We start from the raw sequence: 27,482 nt of genomic DNA, 5'->3' as shown, positions 1-27,482 counted from the left end.
ACTTGAGCCTGGATTTGGTGCTCAAACCGCTCCAGTCACGAGTAGCTCTCCAAGCTCGGCGTGAATAACGACCCCGAAATGTGTCATGAATTCCGGCTCTATGAAAGAACGTTTACCTGCCGTGATGCTGTGACCTGACGCAGCATCACCCCCTCCGTTTAAAACAAATAAATACAAATAAATCATTTGCCTCTGGTCGTGCCAAGCCAGGTAAAACACACACAGACAGTAGAGTTGGTTTTATAGTTTTTATTTTTTATTCTCAGTTAAGTGGCTGGTCATGTTTTATTACACATACAATAATGAAGAGGATCTTTACATTCATCCACAGGGTCCATTCAGAAGAACACACCACACGGCGCTCACAAGGCTCAAGCACACAAAGACAGCGGGAGAGATGAACGCTACACATCGCACACGGCCGCTTTTTTAACACGTGGAAGACGGGATGGTTTGAACAGCACAAGTGGTAGCGCTGAGCTGTTTTTCTTCAGAAAACTTGCAGATTACACATTCCCAAGAAACACCTTATAACGTGTCACTACAGGGTTAGTTAAAGAGCACCTTTTTTGAAATTGTGTTGTTTGTTTGTTTTTTAAATTATCCATGAGAAGGCAACACAGCACTTTCTTTTGGTAGTCAGGAGGAAAGGCACTTTTACAGTATGTGGGACATGTGTGAGATAGAAACAGCGAAGACGAAGGAGAGACCCAGACTACACTAAAGCGAAGAGGGAAGGTCTGAATCTAGCATCATTAGTGTATGCCATTATCTCATGAACCAAAAAAAAAGAAGAAAGGATACATTAGAAATGACTAGGGTTTAGAAGGTTTAGAAATGAAATTTTAACCACAAAAAAAAAAAAACCGCAGCCAGCCGTAGGCCCTGAAGACAAACATAGATCAACATTACATTCATGACAGGACGCTTAAGTACAGCTAAGACACAAAAGGTTGAATGAAAACACACCGTGACCAAACGGCTCTCACAAGAACGCAAAATCTTGTTAAACACGGGTTTATGTTTGGGTTCACAGAAAAGGTTTGTGGGAATGACGAAGACAGCGTGACGAGACAGAAAACCGCTCACTTTCAAAAAGAGAAACACCCCGGCCTTTTCACACAATCAGCAAGGGGCAATGACGGTCAAGTCAGTCGGACTTGCACCGGCCGTAATCCTTCAACTGCTCCAGGTGTGCTTCGGTTTAGCCGCCATTTTGTTAGAGGAACCATCGAAGACGTCCACAGAAACTCAAGCACAAGTATAGAGAGCCATTGCAGGGCGGGGGGGGGGGGGGGCATTCGGGCTGCACACATGAGTGGCTTCGGGATACATTTCAGCAAAAAAAGTTCACGCTAATGATGACGACTCAGCACAACGCATGCAGGGGGGGGGGGGGCAACAGATTGTGTCGCTATCTACCAGCCAAAGGGGTGGGTAGGTAATAGGGGAGATGAGGGATTTAGCATAAGTTAGAGTGTTATCAGAGGAGGAGGGGAAGGTAAGTTTAGGGGGGGGTGACAGGATTTCTTCCTTTTCTTCTTCTTTTTCCCCCACTTCAGTCATGTGATCTTGAACATCTGCCCTCGTGCTGTTGGAAGGGGTTGCAGAGAGGGACTTCAGCGTTTGCCCGGTGAAGCACTCCTGCTTCCCTGTATAACAAGACAAGACATTTGTGATGAATATGTGGAGGCGGCAGTCCCACAGACCTGGTTCAGCACTGAAGGACTACCCTGGGGCTTTTCTCAGTCTGGCCCTTTCGATCATCTCACTCTCTCCAGACTGTGATGGGAGTTTTGGGAGCCCTTTAATGCGAGAGACAAGCGGGTTAGTGTGTCCGTGGGCAATTTTTCAGGCCTGCAATGATGCATAGTTATGGAAGCCAATAGAAATCAAAAGTAAGAAGTAAATCGATGAAACATTAGGAGTGATAAAGACTCGTTTTCAGAGACAAACATTTTCAGAGAGTAAGTCAAGATTATGATATGGAATAAAAAAAATGTGACTTTCTAAATACAACTCCATCACACCCTCTCATTCAGATGAAAAAGTAGGACACCGAAAGCAAAACGATTATACAAATGAGACCCAATCGTCATGCATCGCTTCGGAAGATCGTCTGATGTAAGAAGCTTTTTACCCCTCCTCATAAAACAAAGGCTGGGGAACTGAGCGGTTGTTCTATTCTTAGAGGCGTTTAAGATGAAGCTCATTATCTGTGATGAAAGATACAAATTCATTGTACAGCAAAATGGGAAAATGAAAAAAAAAAAAAAAAGAATAGTAACAGAGCGTGAAACAATTGAACGTTAACGTGGCTCACTTCCACCTCGACTGTGAAGCCTGTTTATGAGTGAACGAAAAGGAGAGTGACGCTATCAGAAAGATTTGAAACGAGCATCCAAGAGGTTCCTCATCTTCCAGAGTTGTTTACTCTTCAGTTCAGCCGCTACAGATGAGGACGCAGCCCCAGGGGAAATTTTAGACTTCTCTAAAGCTTCCGTAATTGCTGAACTAAGTCATCTGACGTACAGTGAGAGAAGCTGGCTCGTTAAAACCTGACAGGTTAAAACTGGCAGAGCACGAAAAGCCGCCGCTCCTTTTCGTGACAACAAGAAAACAAATTAACAAGAAGGATGAATTGGAGTCAAGCACACAGCAGTCTGAAGTACATGTCCATAAATAAGCTGAAGATGAAACATTGGATGAATGCTCAAAAATTGTTTGTCCATAAAATGTGCAAGTTAAAAAAAACCCTCACTGAGTCATACGAGGAGCGCGGAGTCACACCTTCTATCCAACTGTTAAAGGTAATTCAGAGTTTAAAAAAAAACCTACATTATTTCACCTGGACAGATGTAGCAGCATTAGCAGAGCATGTGATGTTAGCATGTAGCTAACTACAGGTAGTTATCAACCAGGATTTCGAGACCAAAACTTGAAAAATCTGTAAACTTTTGACTTTAAACCCCATAATATAATAGCAGTCTATAAACACTTTACGGTAGTTATTGTGAGTGTAGCCCTATTAGCGGTTATGGATACTAGATAACACACATGTTTGTGAATTTATATAATGAAGCATACAGGGAATATCCGTTTAAAAAATAACATTACATTTAAACCGGCAATCATTGATTTCTTTCACTAATTGGGTGCCGTGGCAACAAGCTGTAAGCACATAATTGACACATTAGCACCTCACGAAGATGCCGTCTTATCCCTGAAAACACGGGGAACGTAAATCCAACATTCATTTTGCTTTTAGCTTTGTTTTGGTCTCCACTGACTCATAAAACATTTGTATATTTAGCGGCTAAATGCTTGACTATGTCTCCCATTTAATGCTGTGATGAGTTATTTATAAATCATCGTAAACTTTCTGCTTACAAATATTTGTTTTTACATGTGTACAGTCACTTAGTAATTGATTTATTAAACACCAGAATTGTGCTAAGCAACCATTTATTTAGATATTAATAATAGATATTATACATGAGTATACGTGATATACCTTGTGCATGAGCCACCCTTTCCCTCCCTGTAAAGCAGTTACAGCATGTTAGCCATAGCCCCGCTGGACCCTCATGAGAACTGGATCTACCGTCTTCAGCGTGATTATATCAGCGCGGGCATGAAGCTTGTAGCATGCATGATCATCCATCTCCTCCCTCAAAGCCTTTTATTATTATTCTGCTGCTGCTGCTGCTGCTGTAGTAATGAGATTAGGATGTCTTTCTAAGCATATCAATGTTGAGTGAGTTAAAACTCAAGTATCCCTCCATCACGAATCAGTTACTCACTCTGCTGCTGATATCATCACTGAGGCAGAAAGAAAACACAGGGGCAAGAAAGTGATTAGGGAAATAATCCTCATGCAATCTTAACTTCAAGGTAAAGAGAGAAGCCGCTGGGGAAATAAGTTGAAAAGGTTGTTTTACCATTTTGAAGATCCTAGTGAGGGTGCCTTTGCCGTCCCCTGCACTGGCCTTCTTGGCTTTAGCAGACTGTGACTTCTGGTCGCCCTGGAGAGAAGGAGTCAGTGTTAATGGAGTCTCTGAGATGTTTGTCAGGGGATTAAGACTTCATTCGGTTGACCCTTTCACGGATTGCCCCAGATTCAAATTTCACAGAGTAAAGAGTAAAACATGAGAGCCTTTTCTCTCGCGTGTGCTCGGGAGCAACAGATAGATCAGTGAGCTCGACAGTAACCCAGACTATCGGATGACGCTGAGTGCAATCCCATTTGGCCTGACTTTTACGGTATAATTGTGTTACATTTCTGGCAGTGTTTTCATCCAAGCATTTCATGTGAATTATGCACGAGTTGGAAAAGCTACAGAGCGGCAAAGGGATATGAAGATAAAAGTTTTCTGCTCGCATATTTTGTTGATAATTTGAAACCAAGGGGGAATTTCCTCCAACAGTTTATTTCTCTCACTTTCTGAAAGCATGCACTAATCTCACTTTGACCTCATGGCAGTCATCTGGAACAGTGCCGTGAGACTGCGCTGACACTTCAAAACATGACAGCAAAGGCTAATCAGCTCTTGACTTTTTTCACCTTTTGTGACTTAATGACATTTAGTAAAGTGATTTATTCACCTCCTCAAGCCGGATGCAGTGAGCAGAATGTATTCTACTGTGGAAACATTTCAAAAGATTGCTGCTTGACTCTTGGATGAAACACCTTATATGGTTCTACAGCTTCATCCTTTTATGTGGAGACGCTGATGCTGTATGCAAACATGTTTTTAAGATTCATTCCCTTAGAAAAACACTGCGACTGTATGAAAATGATTAAGAGTGGTGAAGGGGGTTGAACCTTGTGTGTCACTTTATAAAAATACCAAAGGTCCCCCCCCCCCCACTTACCCCTTTTTTTTGACCCCCTTCCCGCCCAAATAATGTTCATACAGTCCCTTCTCAGTCTCCGTTTTCTGAGCACACACTCACACACACACACACACACACACACACACACATGCATGAGGGCCCTGAGTTAAGTGCTGATAACGACGCAAAATGAAGCAGAAGGCAGCCTTACTGCACCCAGAGAAAAAGAAAGAAATGAAACTAGGCTAATTAGGAGCAGAGCAATACCTGCGTTATCATGAATCTACAACTACATGATATGGATAAGTATTGCTGCAAAAAGCTACAAAATGGGTATGATGTATTTGGAGATGGACTTCAGTCGTAAGGAAATGAGGCCGTTATCTCTGATGTATGGACAGATTACAACAGCTTAAGTGGTGGATGGAGACTAAATGGAAGTAGAGCCACAGGCGACACACTCGAAGGCCGTTTCACTTGCCCCCTCGGTTTTATTAGGCATGATAACTCTGTGTTTTTGAAGTTGTTGTTGTTTTTTTAAACTACCTACCAGGCCTATCCTGGCTGCTAGTCCTCTCCACTGGAGGGGTAGAGACACAAGAAACAAGGACAAGAGGTAAAAGGGAGAGGGGACAAATAGAAGTGTGTATCTTACTCAGCGCAAAGGCAGGATGGGAAGGAGAGGAGGCAGATAGGAGGGTCCGTCCGGGGAGGAGGGGGGGGGGGGGGGGGTCACAGGGTCACAAGGGGGCAAAAGGAGATGAGGCAAAGGAAGCAGAGGTGTGTGTGTGGGGGGAGGGAGGAGAGAGGAGCAAGGCGGATGCTCGCAGTGGAAAGAGCACAAATTTAGTGACATCCAGCAGCAGCAAAGACATACAGAATGTGGAAAACAGTCGTGACACACTCCCATCATATCATGACTTCTAAATGAATTCTCTTCAAGCACTCTGGTTAGTTTTCTTTGTTTGTTGTTCGTGCTTTTATTCAAACTTTATCCAAATGTTGCTATTTTTTTGTGCATCATGTGATTACATTTGTAATGTAAAGCAGTGGAATATGTTACCGTCAAAAGGAGAATTTTGGTGATCTGAATGTTGTTCCATTGAATATTAATTTTGTCATAAAAATGTAGACATTTTAAGTTTCAGCATCACATCCCGGAGGTTCAGTGACTTACAGATTACTCTACGGGTACAATCCCCGATCTATTTACTGGCACCATTGAAAATATTGGTCCACTATTTTTGTATTTCACGTGTGAGTGAATAGTAGCAACATGAAGCAGACTCACCCTCGACTTGGGAGGGGCAGGGGAAACCTGAAGAGGAGTTAATCACAGCAAGTAAAGAGATTGGACATTTGAGTTTGTGAGAGATCACAGACAGTAACAGAGGAGCAAAGAGACAAAGGTGGAGGGAGAGCAGCTGGAAGAAACATGGATCCAGACTCCTAAATACTGTGACTGTATCGTTTTTATCACTTACGATCGTGCGGAAGAAATGGACCACAGCGTTCTCTGCCCCACGCTTACGTGGGGAAGTCGCAGAGGCCTTCTGGGTGCCTGGAGAGAGAGCACCTCGGAAAGAGCCCTGGGAAGGAGAAGAGGAAAGGAACAACGGGCCGTGTTAAATAAATGTATGCTTTTGCACACTTTGACCTTAAGCTCTTGAGAGATAGATGCTCAGATACAGTTTCACAGGGATTTTCTCAAAAGCTTTAATAATACATGTATGATTAATAGTTAATACTTGAAAAAGAGAAAGTTGAAACACTGGGGTTGTATAAATGAATACTTGAAACAATAAGAAATAAATCTGTAGGTTGTCCGGTCCTACTTACCTGTTGAACAAAAAGAATGGAATTGTTGGAAATACAGAAAAACACCGTACATTCACATGTTGCCGTAACACCAAAGGTGTTGGCTGATGGGAGAAAGCGGACTCAAAATCCTAGTGTATTTCCTTACCTGAAATATTGATAATAATAATTAGACAGTGGATGCTAGCTTTGTTGACACAGGTATTTTTCAACCTGTATGCAAAAAAATTGGTTTATAGGGTCCAGGTATATAAATACAGAATAATTACTCCTGTATTAACATCTTTACCTTGAAAACCTCATGGTACATAGATACAGAAACCCTGAATATGAATATATTTTTAATGATTAGAGCATACTGACTCTTCTTAGTGGAAAACCTCCCGATAACTTCCATCCAGCCATAGACATTCATTCAATCAGCAGCATTAATAGCAGTCTCACATCGCAGACGACTCCCACCTCATTAACCGGTATCCTAACCTGGCACAAACCTTTGACCATGAGTCATTAAAAACTAATTGAAATGAAACAAATGAGCAGCTGAGGATGTCAGTGTGTTCCTTGTCAAATGGCTTCATCTCAACAGAAATGATTAATTATCCCCTCAAGGGACAAATCAATGCAGCCGACTTCCTCAAAGTCAGACTTCACAAAGAATATGCCAGGATGAGTGCTTGACAAGGTCGAGATCCTCTGACTCTTTTGGCCTGAGTAGAAACACTGGTTACGCAAAAACGGCACAGACACAATAAAGGTGAAACGTATAATTCCTGGAATACCAAACGCCTTCAACAGCCTGCAGCTCACGGGAGAAGAAAACCCATTTCCACCCACCCAGCATGTTCAGTCTTTTCAGTTAATGTTTCTTCATTCATCCCTTTCTCTGACCCCGTTAATGTAGCAGGACAACGTGTGTGATTGTATTTGTGTCGGTGAGCTGTTGATGATTCACAGCCATTACCTCACATCAAAGAACCGTTAGGTAACGGAAAGAGGGGAAGCTTTCACCACCACCACCATTTACACAATATGCTAGTTGTGGTGTCAGATTATATGTCACCTTCACTGTCTTTTGTACGGTTTTGAAGAAATGGACCAGGCAATAATTTAATCAATACAGAGTAGGAAACACAGTGGAAAAATAAAGATTTCTACCTTGGGCAAAAAACGGTAATATTCATATCCACAGTGTGTATGAAATTACTTTTACAACTATTTAAATAGGATTAAATATAGCCTGTTCTGTTGTTGACCCCATCATGTGTATTCCAGCTCTGTAGCTTCCCCTTTGCTTTCAATGGTGACGCTTAATGATGTTTTCTTGAATACGTGCGTGTCTCTGTGTGTGTGTGTGTTACTGCATGTCTGTTTCTGTCTGAATGTAAATGATTGGAAATGCACACAGAAATGAAAGGCAGGGGAGGCAATAAAGCAGCCTTTGTGGCCGCTGTCATGCCTTTGTTTGGGGGGGGGGGGGGGGGGAAGGAGACAAGAAAAGGAAGAGATGGAAGGAAATAGGAGATCAAATAATGCTGTTTGCGTTCTGCTAGTATGGTCTCAATTTCCGCCGGTCGACCCTTTGATGTGAATGAGGTCTGCTTTCTCTTGTCATGTCTTCTCCTGCTTGAAAACACTTTTATCCGTCTTTATTTTTCCATTTAGAATGGCTAAAAAAATAAAATAAAGCATTGAGTTTTTCCATTAGCTTCTGGTATGCTGTTAATGGTGATGATGGAGGCTTTCGAATCTTGAGCGGTGACAGTTTTCTGTTGACGAATTAAAAGCTGTTTTGATGTCCGAAGCGTGTGACAGTGAAAAGAAGGTTCAAGGGGAGCGTCTGCCTGTAACACATCATTTGTGTGTATTCCATATAGAACACGCTAAAAGTTTGTCCAGTTAAGTGACGCCTTTCCTTTGAAAGTTTGACTTACAATCACTGACCCAGCTACGACCTCGCTCACGCTCAATATCCAGCTCTTATATCATTTGAACAAGAAATACAAAATTGCAGAAGAAGGAAATAGTCAGTTCCTTGATTTCCTAAAGTGGCTCTAGGCTGAATTAGGTTGTCTTTATAGGAGTAGTTTGACATCAATATCACTCGCATAACTGTCCATTTAATATAAAGCTATTGAACCGGGAGAACTGCTCCTTCCAAAGGTAAAACAGCCAAATACTGATGCTATGGCTACATGCTCATCACGATGATGCTAACATGCTGATGTTCAGCAGGTAATGTGCAAGCATGCGAACCATGGAAACAAACAGATCTGGCTTCACTGCTGCCTCAGCTCCAGTGGGAGGTGGAGAGCGTCTCCTCCTCTTGCCAGGAGCAGAGCTTTGCCTCGCTGCTCCACAGGGAGCGCTGCCGGAGGGCCCAGGCTGTATTGCTGTGCACACTGCTGGGAAGGGAGGCCCAGGAGCACCAGGAGCACCAGGAGCACCAGGAGCAGGACTGTGTGGGGCAGACCGTCAGACCCTGCCACAGTAAATTGAGAGGTTTCTAAAGGGATTCTGGCGCTAGCTGCTTTTGTCCAGAGTGACAATCAACACAAAGTTCCTCTTCGTAGCAATACTATGTTATATATCTTGTTTGTTAATGAGCCAGACTTGCCGTTTCCCCATTTCCAGTCTTTATGCTTATCTAAGATAAAGATCACCTTGCTCCAGCTTCATGATCATCAGATTAGCTATACTAGTGGTATCAATCTTCTAATCTATCTCTTGGCAATGAAGACAAAAGCCGGTTTCCCAAAATGTTGAACTACTCCTTCTTATTTTATCTCCAACGGTAAGCTGGGCAGCCCTCAGACGCTTCTGCCGTCACATAAACATTCCGGATATGTGCACAATATGAGCAAATGAGTCAAGTGAGATAATCAGGATTCAAGACATGGAGTGAGATACGAGGTATTTGTGCCCTGTAGCTTATCACACAGTGCAGGTTAATGATCACAACCGCCTCCTCTGAGGTTAGAGGTCACCGTCTGGCAGGAAGCTGTCATTATGGATGGACGCTTAATAATTCACTGGTAGCAGAGGGGGTGACTCCTGAGATTCTTCATCATAAGTGAGCGTCACCAATCGACAATATGAAAATGCTATTTCCACTCAGAAACTTGCATAAAGAATTGCGCTGAGATAATTGTGCCTCATCATGTCAGGTATCCACTCTGCAGCACTGAACGAGAGGAAACGGCTCTTTCGCACATTCATTACCTCCCTTGCGTCAGACTGTGCATCCTTGCTCAGCTAGACGATAAAGGGAGTAATTACGTTCAATTCTTGGGACTCGCGGAGGCAAATCGATCGGGTGAGCTGCAGCTAGTGCTCCCCTCGGAGGGCAATCTGGTGTTATGCCTCAAATACCAATTAAAAAAGAGGCTAATTAAGCCAATATCTGTGCTGTCAACTGATGAACAAATGACTAAAAAGGGGGGAATGGAGCTTAGAAGGAAGGAATAGGTTGTTGTTTTTATGCTTAAGGCTTGAATTAAACTGCATGTCTGTCTAAAATCCTAAACGATGTTTTCACTGCAACTCGTTCCTACGCCAGGCTGTACGTGTTTCTTGGTCTATCTAACCAGGGGAAGAAACACACATTTTCACATCTAAAAGATAAATCAAAATGAGCCTTTATCGATTGAATTTTGTAATATTCATGAACACGCTGCTTGTTCGTGTTAGCGCAAAGTTTATATCAATTTACGCAAGCCTCCAGAAAAAACAAGAACATTCGGATTCGGGGTTTTACTAAACTCTTCCCATTTAGTAGACAAACTGTGACTGAAAGACGTTTTATTCCCTCCTCTTGTGATTTCATCTTGAGGCTCAAGATCATCCATCACTCAGTACTATCAGAGCGAATATAAACTATAGCTGCCCTTTCCATTCAACATTCTCTGAAGATCTCTTTCGTTCCGCAGTATGTCCATGTGATTGACTGAACTCTGGAATATATTCATTTGTCTTAACGTCCAATGGCTTAGACCGCAAAGCAACACAAAATCATTGAATTAAGGTTTTGTTTTTTGCAACATCGGCTTTTTTTTGGGGCATTGAGCAACATTTCTATAATGACCTTTCAGCCTATCGTACCCCAGGGTAGACAGTATTTTTGGAAAAGGAAACAGAAAATAACAGCAGGAGCATATATGCACATGCTCCACATAGTAGGCTAACCTCTAGGAGTACTTCTCATTCATTTCAACCATCATCCCAGTGTTCACAGCCGTGAGCAGAAGACAAAACTATGAGCGACGTTTGTTTCCATCCGTCCGACCGTCTTCCTCTTTCCGGTTGCTTTGCAGTGTGGGAAGTTGCTGCCAATGCTGCAATGGCAAACTATTTTGCATCAGTATTGATTTTAAGCGCCAACAACAATAGTGCTTGAATTTAATGAAACATTGTATTATAATACTGGCATTCATATTTAATAAACAATAGCTTTGTGAGGTGTCTGTATGTGTACAGACACCTCACAAATGTGTACTCTAATATATATATATATATATATTAGATATATATATCTAATATATATATATATATATAATATATAAGAAGTATATAGCAGAAAACAGAAATACTCAATGAAAGTTCAAGTTACGTCAAAGTTGTACTTCAGTATAGTAACGCTACTCCTTCATGTAACCTTAGTTAGATCCTTTCCATCACTGAGTGGAGAAATGTCATGAAAGTAGCTGGAGTTAGTTCAATCAAACGGCAAACTGTGTCATGCTGTGGACAATCCTCCTCTCTCACACACACACACACACACACACACACACACACACACACACACACACACACACACACACACACACACACACACACACACACGCAGCAGTTCACTCACTCACTGCCAGAGCAAATGAAGTGCTGCACTCTAACGTTAGCCTCGAAACAGGACATGGTAATGCATGTTAGTAAACAAGAAAACCTGAAATTAACCTCAAGTTTTAATGACACGTGCCACCTACCCCCCCCCCCCCCCCCCCAGCCCAAAAAAACCCCTCTTTGGATCTACGTGATCAACCTGAATGACCTGCTTGACACTTAAAACGGCCGAGCACTTGCCCATTCTGAGGCGACGAGCTAACGTTAGCTTGTTAGTAGCAAGGTGCTAGCTGTTTGATTTCCATCCCGACAACTCCCAGAGGTCAAGAGGTCACAGATTGTAGCATTCCAGGCGTGTCTCTCTCACACACACACACACACACACACACACACACACACACACACACAAAGTTATTTATGACGTACCGGTGTTTATTTAATCCTGCAAAAGACATTTGGAAACGAAATTCAGTTCTACTTAAAATATGTTTACGACCCCGCGGGTAACCTTTATTATACCGATACGATTTAAGATGAACCAAAAGAGAAGCATTAAAACAAAACAAGGAGAGTGTTGAGGGTGTTGTTAAAGAGTTTAATCAGGCAAGAAATCCAAAAAAAGAAGCTTTAGAACAGGATGGGGTTAGGAACAGGTCACCGGTCACAACAGGTCACAACAGATACAAACGGTTACAAGTATCGTCCGCGAAGTTCAAGGCGTTACAAAACCGGAATCGGCAACGATCCACTGCCGGTTCAGACAAACTCTCCGACTGGGTCAGAGACGCGTGGACCTGAGGTGAGCAGACTTTTGTGAGGGGGGGGGGGCACCGCTGACACCCCCCCCCCCCCCCCCCCCCCCCCTCTCATCCAAGACACTGGGGTTGGAGAACAGTATCGCTAGAACAGTGAAGCTTGATGAATATACAGTAATCACTCCTGCGTTGCATTATATGATATTATATTCTGTCTGCCATTCAACAGATTGATATGCAAATTCAACACATTATCTGTTTTTCACGAGTCCACATTTCTGTTTGAATAGCTAATGCTCATGCAAAGCTAATTTTGCCTCCAATTAGCACCATCATTATGCCCGTAATTTGAAATGATCAAACAAATTGTCGTTCAAAATGCAGATTTCCTGCAGTCGAGACCCAGGATCTCAGAACTCTGGTGCCGTCTTAACGCCGTCTATAAACCCAGACTCGGCTAACAAAGCACATGGGATCAGTTCGCAGAGGTCTCCACACCTGCCGCATCTTAAAACTCGAGCATCACTCTGAACAAGCATGCGTACTGAAGACCCCAACAGTAAAACACCGACACAATCTTTCCCAAACAAATACTGCAGTCGAAGTACGCGTTAAGGAACGTCTGTGGGGGAAGAAGATATTTGTCTTCATGAGGAATTCTTGCTGGGAAAAAAAAAAATAAGGGGAAGCGTTTGCAGCGGAGAAGTTAGTGCAGGTTGATCTTCTGCTAGAGGCAACGGAGGTGGACCGGACCTGTCCGTCATTCGCTCGAGACGCGAACGCTCATCATCTGAAGGCAAACCCTTGGTGAATACATAAATATCTAATTTGTACAACTTTGTTTGAGTAAAACCTGTCATCAATATGGAAAGCAATGTACAACGTTATGGCATAAAGAATAAGAAAACCTGCAGCGGGTTGGCCACCAGCTTACTGTTGAATAACAGCTTCAGAATTTGTTCCGTTGACATTTTCCCTGAACGTTTCACGAGCAACATTTTACAAAAGCAAATCAAACATCTGATCAGCAGAGCAGGCTAATGCAAACAGCATATACAAAATATCTTTCTTAAAATCCTGAATCCTACAATGAACACCTATTCATAGCCGACATAAGGCGGGGGGGGGGGGGGGGGGGTAATGCGTACGTGCATGTTGAGTGGTTTCTCTTCCAAAACCTGCTGATCAGCGCTCCGCAGGCTAAGAACAGCTGGATAGAAAACGTAAGCTTAAAGTCAGAGAGTACATTTAGTTCGCTGAGCTCTTTCTTCAAACCGTTATGAGAGACGTCCATGCATTTTAAGACAGCGGTCGAAATGAGCAGACTCACGATGGGACGTACAAGAGGCTTTGGGATTTAGCTTCGGCGTGTTCCACTAGTGTTGTCAAGATAACCGAGATTTCATAAATTCATATTTTTAAAACTTAAGCTGAAATTGCATTCCATCGCCACCTCCAGAGGGCGTCACCGAGTGCACACGCATGCACACGCACACACACACACACACACACACACACACACACACACACACACACACACACACACACACACACACACACACACACACACACACACACACACACACACACACACACACACACAGACAGATAGAGCACTGAAAAGGTGTGGAACCAGCAGTCTGGTTCTTAATGGCTTTGGCAACGGTCCCAAGCAGCTCATCACGTCTGTCCTAACTGACAAACTGGTGCCAGGAATACAGAATGAAGCTTTCCCTACCTGAGCAAAGAAAGCCCCTAAAGCAACGTAAACACCTGATCAGAGAGGTTTCTATATTCACCAGTGGTCAAAGTGAGGGGATCTTGACAACACTAGAGGACAAAGTAATACAAAACGCAATGCAGGCTCCAATGCTCTCATAGTAATAACCACTTGCCTGCAAGATAAGATAAGCCTGTTCTTATTTTACAGAATGCAGACTGAATAGAATATGCACTGAATCTAATACATATATGTTCATATGCATAATATACCTCTTTGATCTTTTATAGCATAATGTGATCATCAATAACTGTAAAAGCGACTTGGCAGAATGCTGTGTCGTGCAAACAATAGTCAAGTACCCGCCTGTGGCTTATCCCAGATGTTAAAAGTTACCCCAGAGACACTAACTCTCTACAAAGAGGCTCTGCAGGACACCCGATGACTCTAGAAAGTCCAAAAATAATGTCCAATTATCACGTCCCGCTGACACGGACATGAAGCTCTTTCATCATCGTCGTGATTATTAAGGAAAGTACCTCTAAAACACGGCGGTTTGACGTTCCAATAAACAAACTGCATAACGGTAGAAGACAATCCCACCAAATCAGCTCTACAACATCATTATATATTATATTCAACAGAGGAGAAAAATGCTACTAATGTCAGTACCATTGAAATAAAAGCAAAACGGAACATAGAAATGTGTCTTTAAATGATTCAAAATCACAGCTCTTAAAAATGAAAAATAAAACAAATCCCACCCAAAGTCATAATCCAGTGTCGAGCCATCAACCTATTGGCCAGTTAACGTGAACCACAGGACAAAGTCAGACTTCGGTTCACCATAAAATCAAGAGTAAAACCAACACAAATCTATATGACAAACATGTTGCAACAAATTCTTACGAGATCTGTTGAAGAAATCAGAAGTAAAAAGTGGTTCTGGGAGTGAATCGGTAAAAAAAACGAACAGATACGCGAGACGGGTCGAGCTTTCACTTCGACGCTCCCCGCTTCCTCACCTTGCTCTTCCTCTTCTTGTCCCCTCCAAAGAACTTCCCAATCTGATCCAGGAGGCCGGGGCTCTTCTTCCTCCGGCCCAGCCCGAAGGCGGCCTGTGCAGAGTTGCTTGCGGATGCCATTGGTCGTAGTGGTTGGTAGTTTGTATTTGGCAAAATTTGAATGTGGGGCTCTTGTCTCTCTCTTAAATGAGAGATCGGAAGAAAAAAAAAACAGAGGAGGGAAAAGAGAGGGAGGGTTTGGAAAGAAAAAAAGCTAGTCTAGGTCCTGTTCGGGGCTATCCGACCCGCACTCTGAAGCTCCGCTGTGTTCCTGGATGGTCTGCAGCTCGTCCGATTCGGAGGGTCGCTCTTTGAAGGTGTTGTCCTCTCGGCCCGGGGCATCTCGGGAGAAGAGGCGGGCCAGGTGGGGGCGTGGCGTGGCTTCGTCAGGGTCAGCTGTGCTGGCGTCGGGCCAGGGCCGGCGGGGGCCCTCAGCGCCCGTGGAGTCAGTCACCGCCGGCTTCTCCGAGACGCAGCCATTGTTCTGGTTCGCATCTGCCTCACCCAGGCCTGCGCAGAGACAAACAAGGGTCATCTATGGGCTCGGAGGCCTGCATGGCACACAACAAAAGCACGGCAGCACAATGGGCTCTTTTGACAAGAGGGGGGGGGGGGGGGGGGTGGGGGTGGGTGCCCTTCCTGCTGCAGCAGAGACCAGCGTTACATTTCACGTCGTACCTTGGACGACACCTTACCTGCCGAAGAGGAAAAAGGTAGAGATGTGAGATTAAAGGCGAGCGAGCGTAAACTAGGCGCCGTTTTGTGTCTGAGGTCGCTTCCACCACATTGCGTTTTCTTATGGGCAGACTTTTCAAGTCAAAACATCAATTTTTACAAGAGAAGTTTCTTCAAAATGACACTGAAATAAACAGAAACCTCCCTGAACTTTTCAGGCTGCATCACCTAGATTCCCGTGCAGCGCATCCCCCCACCCCCCCCATCCCTACGTCATCACGGCCCGTCTTTCAGTTCACCCCCCCATGTAAAAGCAATGTTCCAGCGCGTGTGTCACTTCCAGCGAGATGGAAATACAGCTGGCTTCTCTAACATCCACTTTGACAGCTATCCATTAGGTTAGCCAGCTCCCACAGCAGAGGACATCTAGTGCATTCCTGTCTCCAAAACAATATCCGCACTGTACTGGAAGAAATGGTGTAGCACTACACCAGAGAATCTGCATGCTAATAGCGGCTGGAACAGTGGCCTGTTGTCAGGGCTGCATAGTTATTACAGGGAAACAATGGGCCCAATGTCCCTAAAATAACTCCTATAAGTATGGATTTTCCACCCAATGCACGATGACACTTATCTGATTTGGGGCCTGAGAGCTCGTGAGGCCGCTGTCTCCGGGTGCAGCGCTGCCGTGCAGAAGTTTATACTTTAATTTCTTACATTTTTAAATGAAATTACTCCAATGAATTGTATCCGCGGCAGCCGCACCAGCATAATAATCTGTAATTATTTGGTCAAATGAGTTCTTCGGCTTCATTTCCTTCAGACAGATTTGCGAGTGATGTATGAAATGTGACTGGGTAGGTAGAGAATGAGATCTTTTGAGATACGGTCGGCGCCATTTTTTTTCCCCTTACACACATCACTGCTTCAAATGAGAGGTTTCTATGCCTTCTTCAAAACAATGTTTATAGAACAGTTTTTATCGTAGGCATTTATCCAGAAGCGAGACGAGAGAGAGAGGGGGGGGGGGGGGGGGGTGATATGTCGAATGGATACCTGCAGCGTTAAGTTTTCAGAAGAGAAAACTTTGAAAACGCTATCAAAAGTGTTACTGTGAGGAACTTAATGTCGGTTTTGATGCGTTTCACGATAGAACGAGGGCTTATTTTTCGTTCGTGGTCTCCAACAAGAGGTCCAATAGGTGAGGACAACCTAATAGGAGAGGACAACGACCTTCTGTGACGAGACATAACGGTATCAAGGCTTGAATGCAAACGATCTGACGGTACCGCTCTCCTGCTCTCGGGCTGGTCTCTGTAGCGCGTCCTGCTGCAGCCGGGCCACGCGACACCGTCCTGCTGTCCAAAGTACCGAGTGAAAGTGTCTCTTTCAGTGCGTTTCATTTTCTCAGGGTTCCATTGTTGTCGTGATAAAGGCCGCTTTGAGCCACTGAAACACTAGTAAAGTTCTCACAGGGTTATAGCTGCTTCCAGGCTGATGACTAATCCCATTGAAAAGACTTTATTACTAAGAAAATTAAATGAGCAGAAATAAGACGTCAACACAGGTTTTAGTCAGAGATGAAGAAGCTGATATTAAAGCCACTTTGTGTAAAATAAATGAAAAAAAAAAGATATATATGTTATATTTTTGAATACCTTTCAATAATTATTCTGATGGCAAAAACGAAACAATCTGAACAAATTGGTGCAATTTATGTGTTGCTTTCAGCCAATTTGTCTCCAATGCGAGTCAGATAAATGGGGACAGGGACAGTAAGGCACATTACACATCTGTCTCACGCAGACGATGATCCGTGCTCCTCTATCTGCAGCTACAGGTCTACATGCTCCCCTCTGAGTTTTGAACACTCCTAAAGTTGACATGTTATAACAGTGAGTGGCTCCGATACCAATACTGATATTGTGCCGATCAAACGGCTTGATCTGGTGTCGGTGACGATCTATTCAGTTCAATTCTCTGTTTTCAACTGTAATTCCTGTTCATTTTGAAGATTTCTACCAAGTCGCTGGTGTGAAAACTGTATTATCTTAATAATAATAGACAACAATTCATATGTATCTGTTTTACAAAGTTAGGAAAGCAGTGAATCAGTCAAGCCTGATGTTGCCTTACACAAAGAATGATCCCAGTCACGTCCACACACAGAGGTTAAATATAAGATCTGCTCTCAGTGGGAGCTGACACTCAAAGCCCAGGTATTGGCATCAGGACTGAGAAAGTCAGATTGGTGAATAATCTATAATCGTGAGTTGGATGCAGCGGCTTATCGACACTTTCTCTTTTCAGAGTTTGAGTGCACTGTCAGCAGGTTTTTAACGCGAAGACAAAAACTTCTCGTTGCGTTTTCCAGTTTCCCTCAGGAGTTTAGTTAGTGGTGAGCACACAGCAGGAGCTGCCACTGGTTTGAGTGAACGCTGGCCTGGGATCTTGACAGCCGGCAGTGAGGACACATTAGAGAGACGCCGTTGCTCGTTCAAGGTGGTTTATGGATCCCTGACATTTCTAGAGGGATTGCAGCAGCACATTTGTTGAAGTTGTGAAAGCGTATATATATATATATATATATATATATATGGAGCTATATTCTCACCTGCACCAGCACAGCCTCCTAAAAATGCATTCTAACGAACGTAAAATCTCCACAAGGTAAATATTCAGAAATATAACTCCTCGTTCTTTATACATGCTAAATATGTTTTATATATATATATATATATATATATATATGTTTATAATATTTATCTATTTAAGGGGACATTTGTCTCTGCATTAGAGCCATCCCTGGATCAGGGAGCAGTGGGCTGCCCATGACATTTAAAGCCCGGGGATGTTTCACCGTTCCCTCTCAGGAGAGCCTCTGTGGCTGTTATTTTACCGCAAAGCTTAGAATAAATAAGAGAGCTGCTGTTTTTTTTATTATTTTTTTTTGTATTTTTGTCCTTCAGTGGGCTGCCCACGAGTCCTCTTAAATCATTTTCAGCATCCATCTACCGTCGGTGATTTTTCTAAGCCCAGCGAGCTCCCATCCAACACCGGAATACCAATAAAATACACACATCAGAGAGGAAAACACATCCTGACATGGTTGAACTTTAACAAGCCTCCACAGTCCCTAACTCTGCGGCACAACACTGACTCTCGTGTTTGGCCATAAAAAAGGTTATGTGCCGATGAGTAACTTATCAATCATGTGACTCCGAGTCAGGGTTTTAGCGTCCCGATGCACAAAGCGACCATATGTGCGGGACTGATTGATGAGCTTTGTTGATCAGCGCTGGTGACTCAGCGGTTACTGGGCCAGGCCTTCACATTTCTGACTCATCCGACCCCTACGCGTTTTTTAACTGCCTAATAATGAAGGATGGTGGACGAATCGGGTGACTCAAACCAAATTGCTTTCAAAAGCTCCAAACATAAATTACATAGCAGCAGCATTGTTTTGGGATTCATCATTGCGTTATTTACTTCGTAGCAATCTCGTTAGATCCCCGCTCGGATTAGATCCCCGACTCATCTGGGTAATGAAGATAAGACCGATTGGTGTCCGTCACCATCCGCTCACACACTGGATCAGATTGCGACCGGTGTCGTTGACGTTCTCCGGTCGCCTTTAAATCGCCGCTTGTGATTGTGATCAGCTGGTTTTCAGAGACCGTAAACCCGGACCATTGTGGTGGAAAAAAAAAAAATGCTCTTATTAAGATGAACAAAACAGCGCAATGCCTGTTAAAAAGGTATTTGTGAAAGATGATTAAAGTGGCTCTAGATAAGAGCTGCAGCTACGCGAGCAGAATGTGATGAAAAAGCACAATCAACTGTTTCCAGTTCACAGTCGCTCAAATGGACATTCATTCAGTGTGTGTTGTATTATAGGATACATTCACCCTGTCCATGTTCTGCTTCTCCCCATACGTTTGCTGACAGAACTCAGGTGGGTCCTTTGAAGCCATCTAGTGTCAGTGGTCACTGACACTGCCTGCGCTCCTCAGTCTGCTGATCTTTTTTTTTTTTTTTTTAATTGGGCCAAGCCTCAACGTCTAACTCACAGTCAATAACTTCTTTGCTCCCTGACTAAACCTTCCCTTTAGTTTAATACCAACTGCCATTGGGTCAGACAATCAATCAGCCCCCAGCAACGCTTAATAACAGCCTCAGCACACCGAACACATTTTTCAATAATTGCAAATCGCCTCTGCTGCTCAGCTGTGGCGACTGACCTTGCGGTAAATGTTTTTAATTCATTGGACGTCTGTAAACTTTCAATTTAGCTGCGGGAGGGGGGGGGGGGGGTTACGGTTAAGCATTATGTTTCTGTTTGAGAAACATTCAAAAGAGAAGGGGACATGCTTTTCATATAATACTTCATATAATAATCTCACCGTTCGCTAAGATTGCTGCTCGAGAGAAGCGAAGGAGACGAGCGGAATAAAAAAAAAAGCCCAAATATGACGCAGCGTACTTTCTTTTTCCTCCTCCTTCACGACATTAGGTTGTGCAAAAAGAAGCACACCTTGTAAACAACTCAAAAGGGCCAATTATCCGTCAGAGAGGAGCAGGGGTCTGCTGCAGTCTCTTTGTTGGCTCGCTTTCATAAATACTGGATTTATTCATGTGTTGAAATCCCGAGAGAACGTCTGTCCATCACTGGTTAAGGTCAGAATCTGTTACACTCATCCCTCTGCACGCCTGCCTTCATCGGCGCCAACAGATGCCGGCCTAATTCAAACTATGTTTTCATATTGTAGCTAATATTTCATCACAGTCTGAAGGTGACCAGATAACAGCCTGTTACCTCATCTTGATTACGTCCTCATGAAAACTCCAAGATGTCCCCCCGTGACAGCCAAAGGGGCCAGATGGCCTCATAATTCTTGTGAAATTATGGGGGCCGAATGACATGGTGATCTGGCGCCTCAGATTATTGTGCCCAGAACAATCACCACCACCACCACCTCTTGTCTGGAGTACGATCTCGGTTAAACAGTTATGGGGGAAGGCCTCAAAAACTGATCAGAAGCGATCTGCTCGGCGGAGATATTCAGCGCCCTGCAAGTGGGGAAAGATTGGCATCTAGGAGAGAGGGAAGAGGTATGCAGGGAGTGGGTCTCAAGCTCCTCATTTTTCCTCCTCTTCCTCAAGTGTGAAGGGGATGTGTAGCCTAGCCTCTGGGACAACAACAAGGACTGTGGTGGGACCGAGGCACGGGAAGCATTCCTCCGGAAAATAAAAACCCACCCATCGCTATGTGGCCCCGAACCAAACCTCCCACCAAAGGGCGAAAATCCTTCTGCCGCTGCATTCATGGTGGATCTGAAGCACCCACAAGCCTCGAGGAAAAAAGCCTCTCTCTGTCTTTGAAACCCCATTTGGCATTCAGGACGTTAGTCCTCCAGAGAATTTTTTTTCTGGACGAGATAAGAGCCACAGCAGAACCACCCTCTTCTTATAACCCTGGCCATGTTCACGACCGTCAGACTTTCACTTTAAATAGGGACTTGAACGGGGGACGGATGTGAATCAAATGCGCACCACATCATACGCCGTGATGATGGAGTCAAGACAAGATTCAGCACAGCCCTAAACCCCTAACCCTAGAAACCAAACAACCCTTTGAATTTCCCACACTGTATATCAATCTGCTAGCCCACATTTGTCTTGGCTTGTGTGTGCCGTGAGTGTTGCGAGCTCCATCATGGACACAGCGGTGTCGGGAGCTTCTGTTTTCATCCAAGCAGCTGTGAGGCTCACCTCGCGCTGCAACCAAATGTACTGAGAGCCGAGGCCCGTCATCGCCAACAGCTCCTCCATCCACTCGTTTGCCGACAAACATCAGCTATTTTCATTTTACACCTCTCTCTGTATAACTTTTGTTTTCTTGACAAGAGTTGATTACATTTACAAGTTTTCCCTCGCTTCAATAGAGGTCATGTGTGTGTGTGTGTGTGTGTGTGTGTGTGTGTGTGTGTGTGTGTGTGTGTGTGTGTGTGTGTGTGTGTGTGTGTGTGTGTGTGCCATACTGGCTCTACAATATCAAGAACATATCCTGATTAGTTGTTCCTCTGCAGTCATGAGTTAGTCCAACAAGTAGCTCTGGTCACACCAGATGGAAATATCGCTTTATTCTGTTTCGGGGCTGCAACTAATGTGTACTTATTTTATTATCTGTTTATTGATCATCTATAAAATGTCAGAAACAAGTGAGAAATACCCATCACACATGTACTTCTTCAGATGTTCCAACCGAGGTCCATAATGCAAAGATATTCAATTTGAATTTATAGAAACAGAAAAAAGGTTAAGAACCATTAACTGTTTGACAAACTCCTGAAAATAAATGTGCAAAAGGATTGTTATACATCTATAACATTATCTATTCAACACACGGACACATAGATATGCTTACAACTTCACTGAGACTTCAGGATTAAGGGCTGTCATACATTACACTGGGATTTGAGGTTAATTATATTCTTCCACCAGCTCACTCTTAAACCTAATCTCAGTTCAGCCTGGTGTTTTAATGCAGTGCTATATCTCCGTCATGGCCGACGTGTTTGTAGAAGATGAGGTTTTCATTGGCAGCCGGTATGAATGGTTGCCTCTGGCAGGACAGCGGGACGTTTCCTCACCTCTGGAAACATGAAAGGCCAAAACACATTTATACACACACACACACACACACACACACACACACACACACTTCAACAAGGCATGACGTAAGCCAGTTGGACGCTTGTGTCAAAAGCTGCATCTGAGACATTACACTTTGATTTCTTCTGCGTGACGCCCGGCACAGTAAACGTATCATCCTGAGAGCTTCAGGTCACAACACGATCCGAAACGCCGCTCTGATGAATACAACGGCAGTCCGAACAAGAGCGACCGCCTCACGACTGTACGCCTCCGCCCAAATGGCTCAAGTTGCAGTTCACGTCCATGTCTGTCAAACACGCCACCGTTTTAACACATCAGACATTTCAGTCATTTCCACCCACGAGTTTAAAAACGTACAAACGTCCCATGTCAATAAAGCGCTGCTGTGGGACGGCTTCATCTGCTGGTGGAGACAGGGTTCTGATACCGCAGGACCTGTTCACCTGGACACTGAAATGAATCTGGAGCAATCTGATCACGAGCAGACAAAGCGGGTGCATTGATCTCATCAACATCTGTCAAGTGTCACCACATCTGGATTAAAAACTTCTGTTTACTCAACAAAATGCGGCTCCGTTAGTCGGATCGCACGTTTGACTGCTCTTTCCGTCGCTAAATGCAAATCTTGGAAAGCCCGACGTCACACTTTTTGGATATTCAGTAGCTATTTGATCCGCTCAAAATGCAAAGAAAGGTATAAATGATGTAATTGAGCTCTAACTGCAAATGCAACTTTTGTGAGCTGTCGAAGGCCACGTGCCAACGAGCACGTGTGGTGAATGTTTGAATGAAAATGCATCTCCACTGGCACCGAAGGCCCACTTGGTCAACTGTGCATGTAATGCACTTTCACAGATGAAAGTGCTGTTGATTTCTGTGATGCCAAAAACATCAGACGAGGTGTATTAATTTGGACCCAAGGCGAGTTACCAAATAGACACAGCGGTCTCCGCCAGCTGTGCAGCGGCTCTTTCTCTGTTCGCCATCTGTCAGAGAGGTCCTGCAGATTAAAAACAACAACAAATGTGAGCAGTGAAGCTAAATCCGATGACAAGCAGTCGGCTGAGCCACACTTGAGAAACAATCTGTTGCCAGGTGGGAACCGTAATCCTTCTCGACTCGATCTCAACACAGTCTGAATGGTTCTGGGTAAAACGCATGATGTCTTAACAGGACACAGATATCAATTGAATTTGAGTTTGTCGTTTTTTCCTTCCGAGGGGAAAAGACTCCAGTTCATCTTGTCCGACATATGGGATTCAGTAGCGTAGTACTTTTGTACTCTCTTGGTTACCCGCCATGCCCTCCCCTTGGACTCTTGTAGCCACAGACCCAGCTGCTAACACACACACGCACACGCACACACACACACACACACACACAGTGATTGTCCTGCCAGATGGTCGAGGCCAGATGACGTGGCCTCCTGAACTCATGGCAACACCGAGGCACAGTCTCCTACAACGCGGCGCACAAACACTCCGACGCAGAATGCACAGATACATGCCGTGTGTGTTTTCAGGAAATCGATCAGGAAAAGAGCTGCAGACAGGATGGGAAAACCCCCCCCCCCCCCCCCAAAAAAAAACATGCATTTGGCAGATCATACGGCAAAATGTGCATGCAGCGCACGTTGTAGCTCTTGCGTTTTTTTCAGTGTTCTTTTTGGTTCATTAATAAATGAGCGATGTAATAATTGAAAGAAGAAAAAGAAAGACGGAAAGAGATCAAGAGGCAGATCAGAGGCGAGGTGAGAGGGGACAGAAAGGGAGAATCTGAACAATGGTGTCAAACCGAAGAACACTGGTCCAGTGATGGCTGCTGCCCTTTAACAATCACAGCTTTTCAGGGGGAGGGAGAGGAGGTGCTTCGTGTTGGCAGTGCCAGGGCCCGTACCAGCTCGAGTCAGCCTCGGCCACAGAGACAAATGACTGAGCCACTGCATATGCATATATATATATATATATATATATATATATATATATATATATATATATATATATATATATATATATATATATATATATATATATATATATATATATATATATATATATATATATATATACACACACACATATACATATATATATATATATATATATATATATATATATATATATATATATATATATATATATGTATATATGCATGTACAGCAGACAAAGGCACAGCACTCATCCATATTAAACAAAGGGAGGCAGTAGGTAGAGAGGATATAAATGACTTCCTGCACGGTTTGGACAGTCTACACCGTGACGTGTCAGCTTACATACTTTGAAATTACCTGTTTAATTTCTAACTAATATCAGACAGTTTATAATAGAACAATTTGCAATAAAGGCCAACTCATTACGTAAATATGAACTACATGCTTCACATTAGGGCTGCAACTACCGATAATATCTGTCAAATATTACTTCAATCGATCATTTCAATAAGTGTTTTAGGAAAACAACGTCTTCCTTAAGTTCTGGTCCGATGCTCTTTTACTGCACATCGGGGCTGCAGCCATGCACTGAGAATAAAAGGGAAATGTAACATTTTCTATTATTCTTCATTTTCAATTTCCTTGCCCTTGTTTGAATGAGCTGTGTTTTTTTTTTTGTAAAGCACTTGGAGCTTCATCTCCTGGATGAAAAGTGCTCTATAAATAAAGTGTATCATTATTATGATCAGATATTGCTCAAGTTTCTTTAGACCGTCTCTGATTAACGGCGTGAAATATTCCACCTTAATTACAATGAATTGAACCGATTTACAAGTGTTGAATGTTCATTACTTCACGTTTGTCTCTACGACCTTATTTCAGCTTATAAGCGTTAGAAACAAAACGCAGGATTACAGTCTGAGTCTCCAGGCGTCGGCGTTATCAAGTTTTAGTTTTAAAGTAGCTTGGGGCTTGGCTACATCGATCCATCGCTTACTGACCCCACGGAGTTGTTGCTATGATTGATATTAATCACTTTAATGGAGTAGTTGTCGCAGCCTTCTCTATATTAATATAACCTTCGTAGACATGGGCGTATTTGAAACACTTACATACCTCTCCTCTCTGCAGCTACCTTCAGCTCTATGGAGCATTGTAGCAGCTTTTAGCTAACTGTTTTGGGTTTACTGCTGCGGTTCAGTCTAGCCACTGTGGTTACAGGTGTTTCAGTATGTTCCCTACCTGTCCGTCACAAGACAGCAGGCCCTTAAAGTGAGGGACTAGCTGGTGAACACGGAGCATTCAGCAGCTGAAGAGCCAAACTCTTTCCCTCTGGAGTTGGTGGAGAGAACAACAGAACTAAAAGGCCAGTAAATTCCAGCGCATTCAACAGGTTGATGTACGCAAGACTACAAATACATGCTAATGTTGCTCTGTATCTGTGTAGCATAGTCAAAACAACACAGTGAAAGGTTTGACGTAAAAGACACAAGAAAACAGCAGATGTAAAAAAAACAATGCAACACCCATTACCTGCAGGTGGCGCAACACTGCACTGTTTGCACAGATTGTATTACTTCAATGTTTTTACTCAGGAACGTTCTTATTCCTTTTGCATTTTCTATTTCCTTTTGTATTTAATCTTGAATATGTTTGTTATCGCTGCTAACCAAACGAAATGTCATCGTATCACTACAATGACATTAAAAACCTCTTTATCCTTGACAAAATTGCAGTAGCAATTATTTTTTGCAATGACATCAACATATATATATATATATATATATACACATATATATATATATATATATATATATATATATATATATATATATATATATATATATATATATATATATATATATATATATATATATATATATATATATATAGGTCTGAACTGCTGACTTTCCTTTTCTAGAATTTGCACAGAGCGTCATGGGTAGAACTGGTACGACGTGCTGAAATGGTTTGTTACCAAGGATCATTTAACACGCTTCCAGATGATATAAAACTTGACTTATAACTAGGTTTAATGCTTTCATGTTTGAACATTTCAAATTTGCATTTTAATGTTGTACGCCTTCTTTCCTTTTCAATGTTCAAAAGCAGTATGTAAAGCACTTGTAACATCTTTTGTGTATGAAATGTGTTTTCTGAACAGCTCCTTCTTGTGGAGAATCTACAGACCTCTAAACGTGTGTGAATGAGCTACAAGCCAGTTCCATAAAACCATCCCACAGAATAATTATTTTGGTTACATGAATGCATATTCAACCTGTTAAACTATTTTGCTGAACAATTCTAATATATCACAGTCAGTGATTACGGCGAACAGTGAGGCATAATGAGGAGGAATGAAAGCCTGCAGACAGAGGGAGTTGTGCAGACCAGATGAGGGGCAAATGCAAACCCAGCTGTTTCCATCACACACAATGCTGCATTAAATCCATCATCTACCTCAATATCCTTAGAAACTAAAGCAGATATTAAATATTCACGAGACTTCATAGGGAGAAATCTAATTTCTAAAGGGCATGCTTGAATTATGTTTTCATTAGGGGTTGATCTGTCTTCTCAGAAGCTCCTCCACTGAGTTAGTAACGAGCAGACGGAGAGGTGTGTGTGTGTGTGTGTGTGTGTGTGTGTGTGTGTGTGTGTGTGTGTGTGGGGGTCATACATCCTCTAGTGAAGAGCACTCTGACTAACCCCACCGTGCTCGGGACCAAACGCACCCTGGAGCAGCCGGTTCCACCCTTGACATTTCAAGGGCCAGTAGGGAAGCACATATTGTGGGGAAATAAGTGATAAGCGGCTCACGACAATACCTTCCAATTCCCTCGATGAAAGCTTAAGTTTGACCTGCAGAGAATTAAACTGAAATGAAAATTGATCGGACTCGGAACAAAGCTACGAGAACAGACTTGGACAGGAAAGCGATGGACATGTTATGCGGCTCGCTTTGTCATTCCCCCCCCCCCCACATCAAAACGCTGTTATGTTTCGAAATATTGATTTTGATTCAGGAAGATTAGGAAGAGAATCCAATTATCTGAGTTGTCGGCGCTTTCAAGGGGGTTTCGGAGTGCAAATACAACATGTGCAGTTTTACAAATTCAGACAAAACACTAGAATTGGCCAGCCAGCGCTAATCGGGGGCTGCAATT

At 43.2% G+C, this 27,482-nt stretch overlaps 2 protein-coding genes across 6 annotated transcripts in view; both read right to left on the bottom strand.

The window, feature by feature from the left end:
- Positions 1-234: 234 nt before the first annotated feature.
- Positions 235-15,113, bottom strand: LOC137887253 (myelin basic protein-like). 3 transcript variants are annotated; one of them, XM_068730100.1, is made up of 7 exons: positions 14,994-15,113; positions 6,321-6,425; positions 6,128-6,154; positions 5,387-5,416; positions 3,942-4,025; positions 3,804-3,822; positions 235-1,652 (listed from the first exon to the last, which is right to left on the bottom strand). In XM_068730100.1, exons 1-6 carry the CDS (start codon positions 15,111-15,113, stop codon positions 3,820-3,822), a joined length of 369 nt encoding a protein of 122 aa, XP_068586201.1. In that variant the 3' UTR covers positions 235-1,652; positions 3,804-3,819. The 3 variants fall into 3 exon arrangements, with proteins under 3 accessions (XP_068586201.1, XP_068586202.1, XP_068586203.1); XM_068730101.1 differs by lacking the exon at positions 5,387-5,416; XM_068730102.1 differs by lacking the exon at positions 5,387-5,416 and having other exon boundaries at positions 3,942-4,016.
- Positions 15,114-15,184: 71 nt separating this feature from the next.
- LOC137887252 (myelin basic protein-like) overlaps positions 15,185-27,482 on the bottom strand; it is a 37,716-nt gene continuing 25,418 nt past the window's right edge. For all 3 annotated transcript variants that reach the window (XM_068730098.1, XM_068730099.1, XM_068730097.1), the window contains exon 4: positions 15,185-15,542. In XM_068730098.1, coding sequence (XP_068586199.1) covers positions 15,247-15,542 — 296 coding nt within the window. In that variant the 3' untranslated portion in view covers positions 15,185-15,246. The remainder of the gene's footprint in view (positions 15,543-27,482) is intronic.

The sequence above is a fragment of the Cebidichthys violaceus genome, unplaced genomic scaffold (assembly GCF_023349555.1).
Source record: "Cebidichthys violaceus isolate CVI_PGR_0920_01 unplaced genomic scaffold, fCebVio1.0.p SCAF_49, whole genome shotgun sequence".
Taxonomy (NCBI): domain Eukaryota; kingdom Metazoa; phylum Chordata; class Actinopteri; order Perciformes; family Stichaeidae; genus Cebidichthys; species Cebidichthys violaceus.
This window is presented reverse-complemented; position numbering and strand designations above follow the sequence as displayed.

Bases quoted from the DNA above. Each gene is read 5' to 3' on its own strand.
- LOC137887253 (XM_068730100.1), bottom strand. From the start codon at position 15,113: ATGGCATCCGCAAGCAACTCTGCACAGGCCGCCTTCGGGCTGGGCCGG. The intron at 6,155-6,320 runs GTAAGTGATAAA...ACTCCTCTTCAG, and splicing joins TCCATTTCTTCCGCACGATC to GTTTCCCCTGCCCCTCCCAA. The intron at 4,026-5,386 runs GTAGGTAGTTTA...CCTTCTCTCCAG, and splicing joins TAGCAGCCAGGATAGGCCTG to GGCGACCAGAAGTCACAGTC.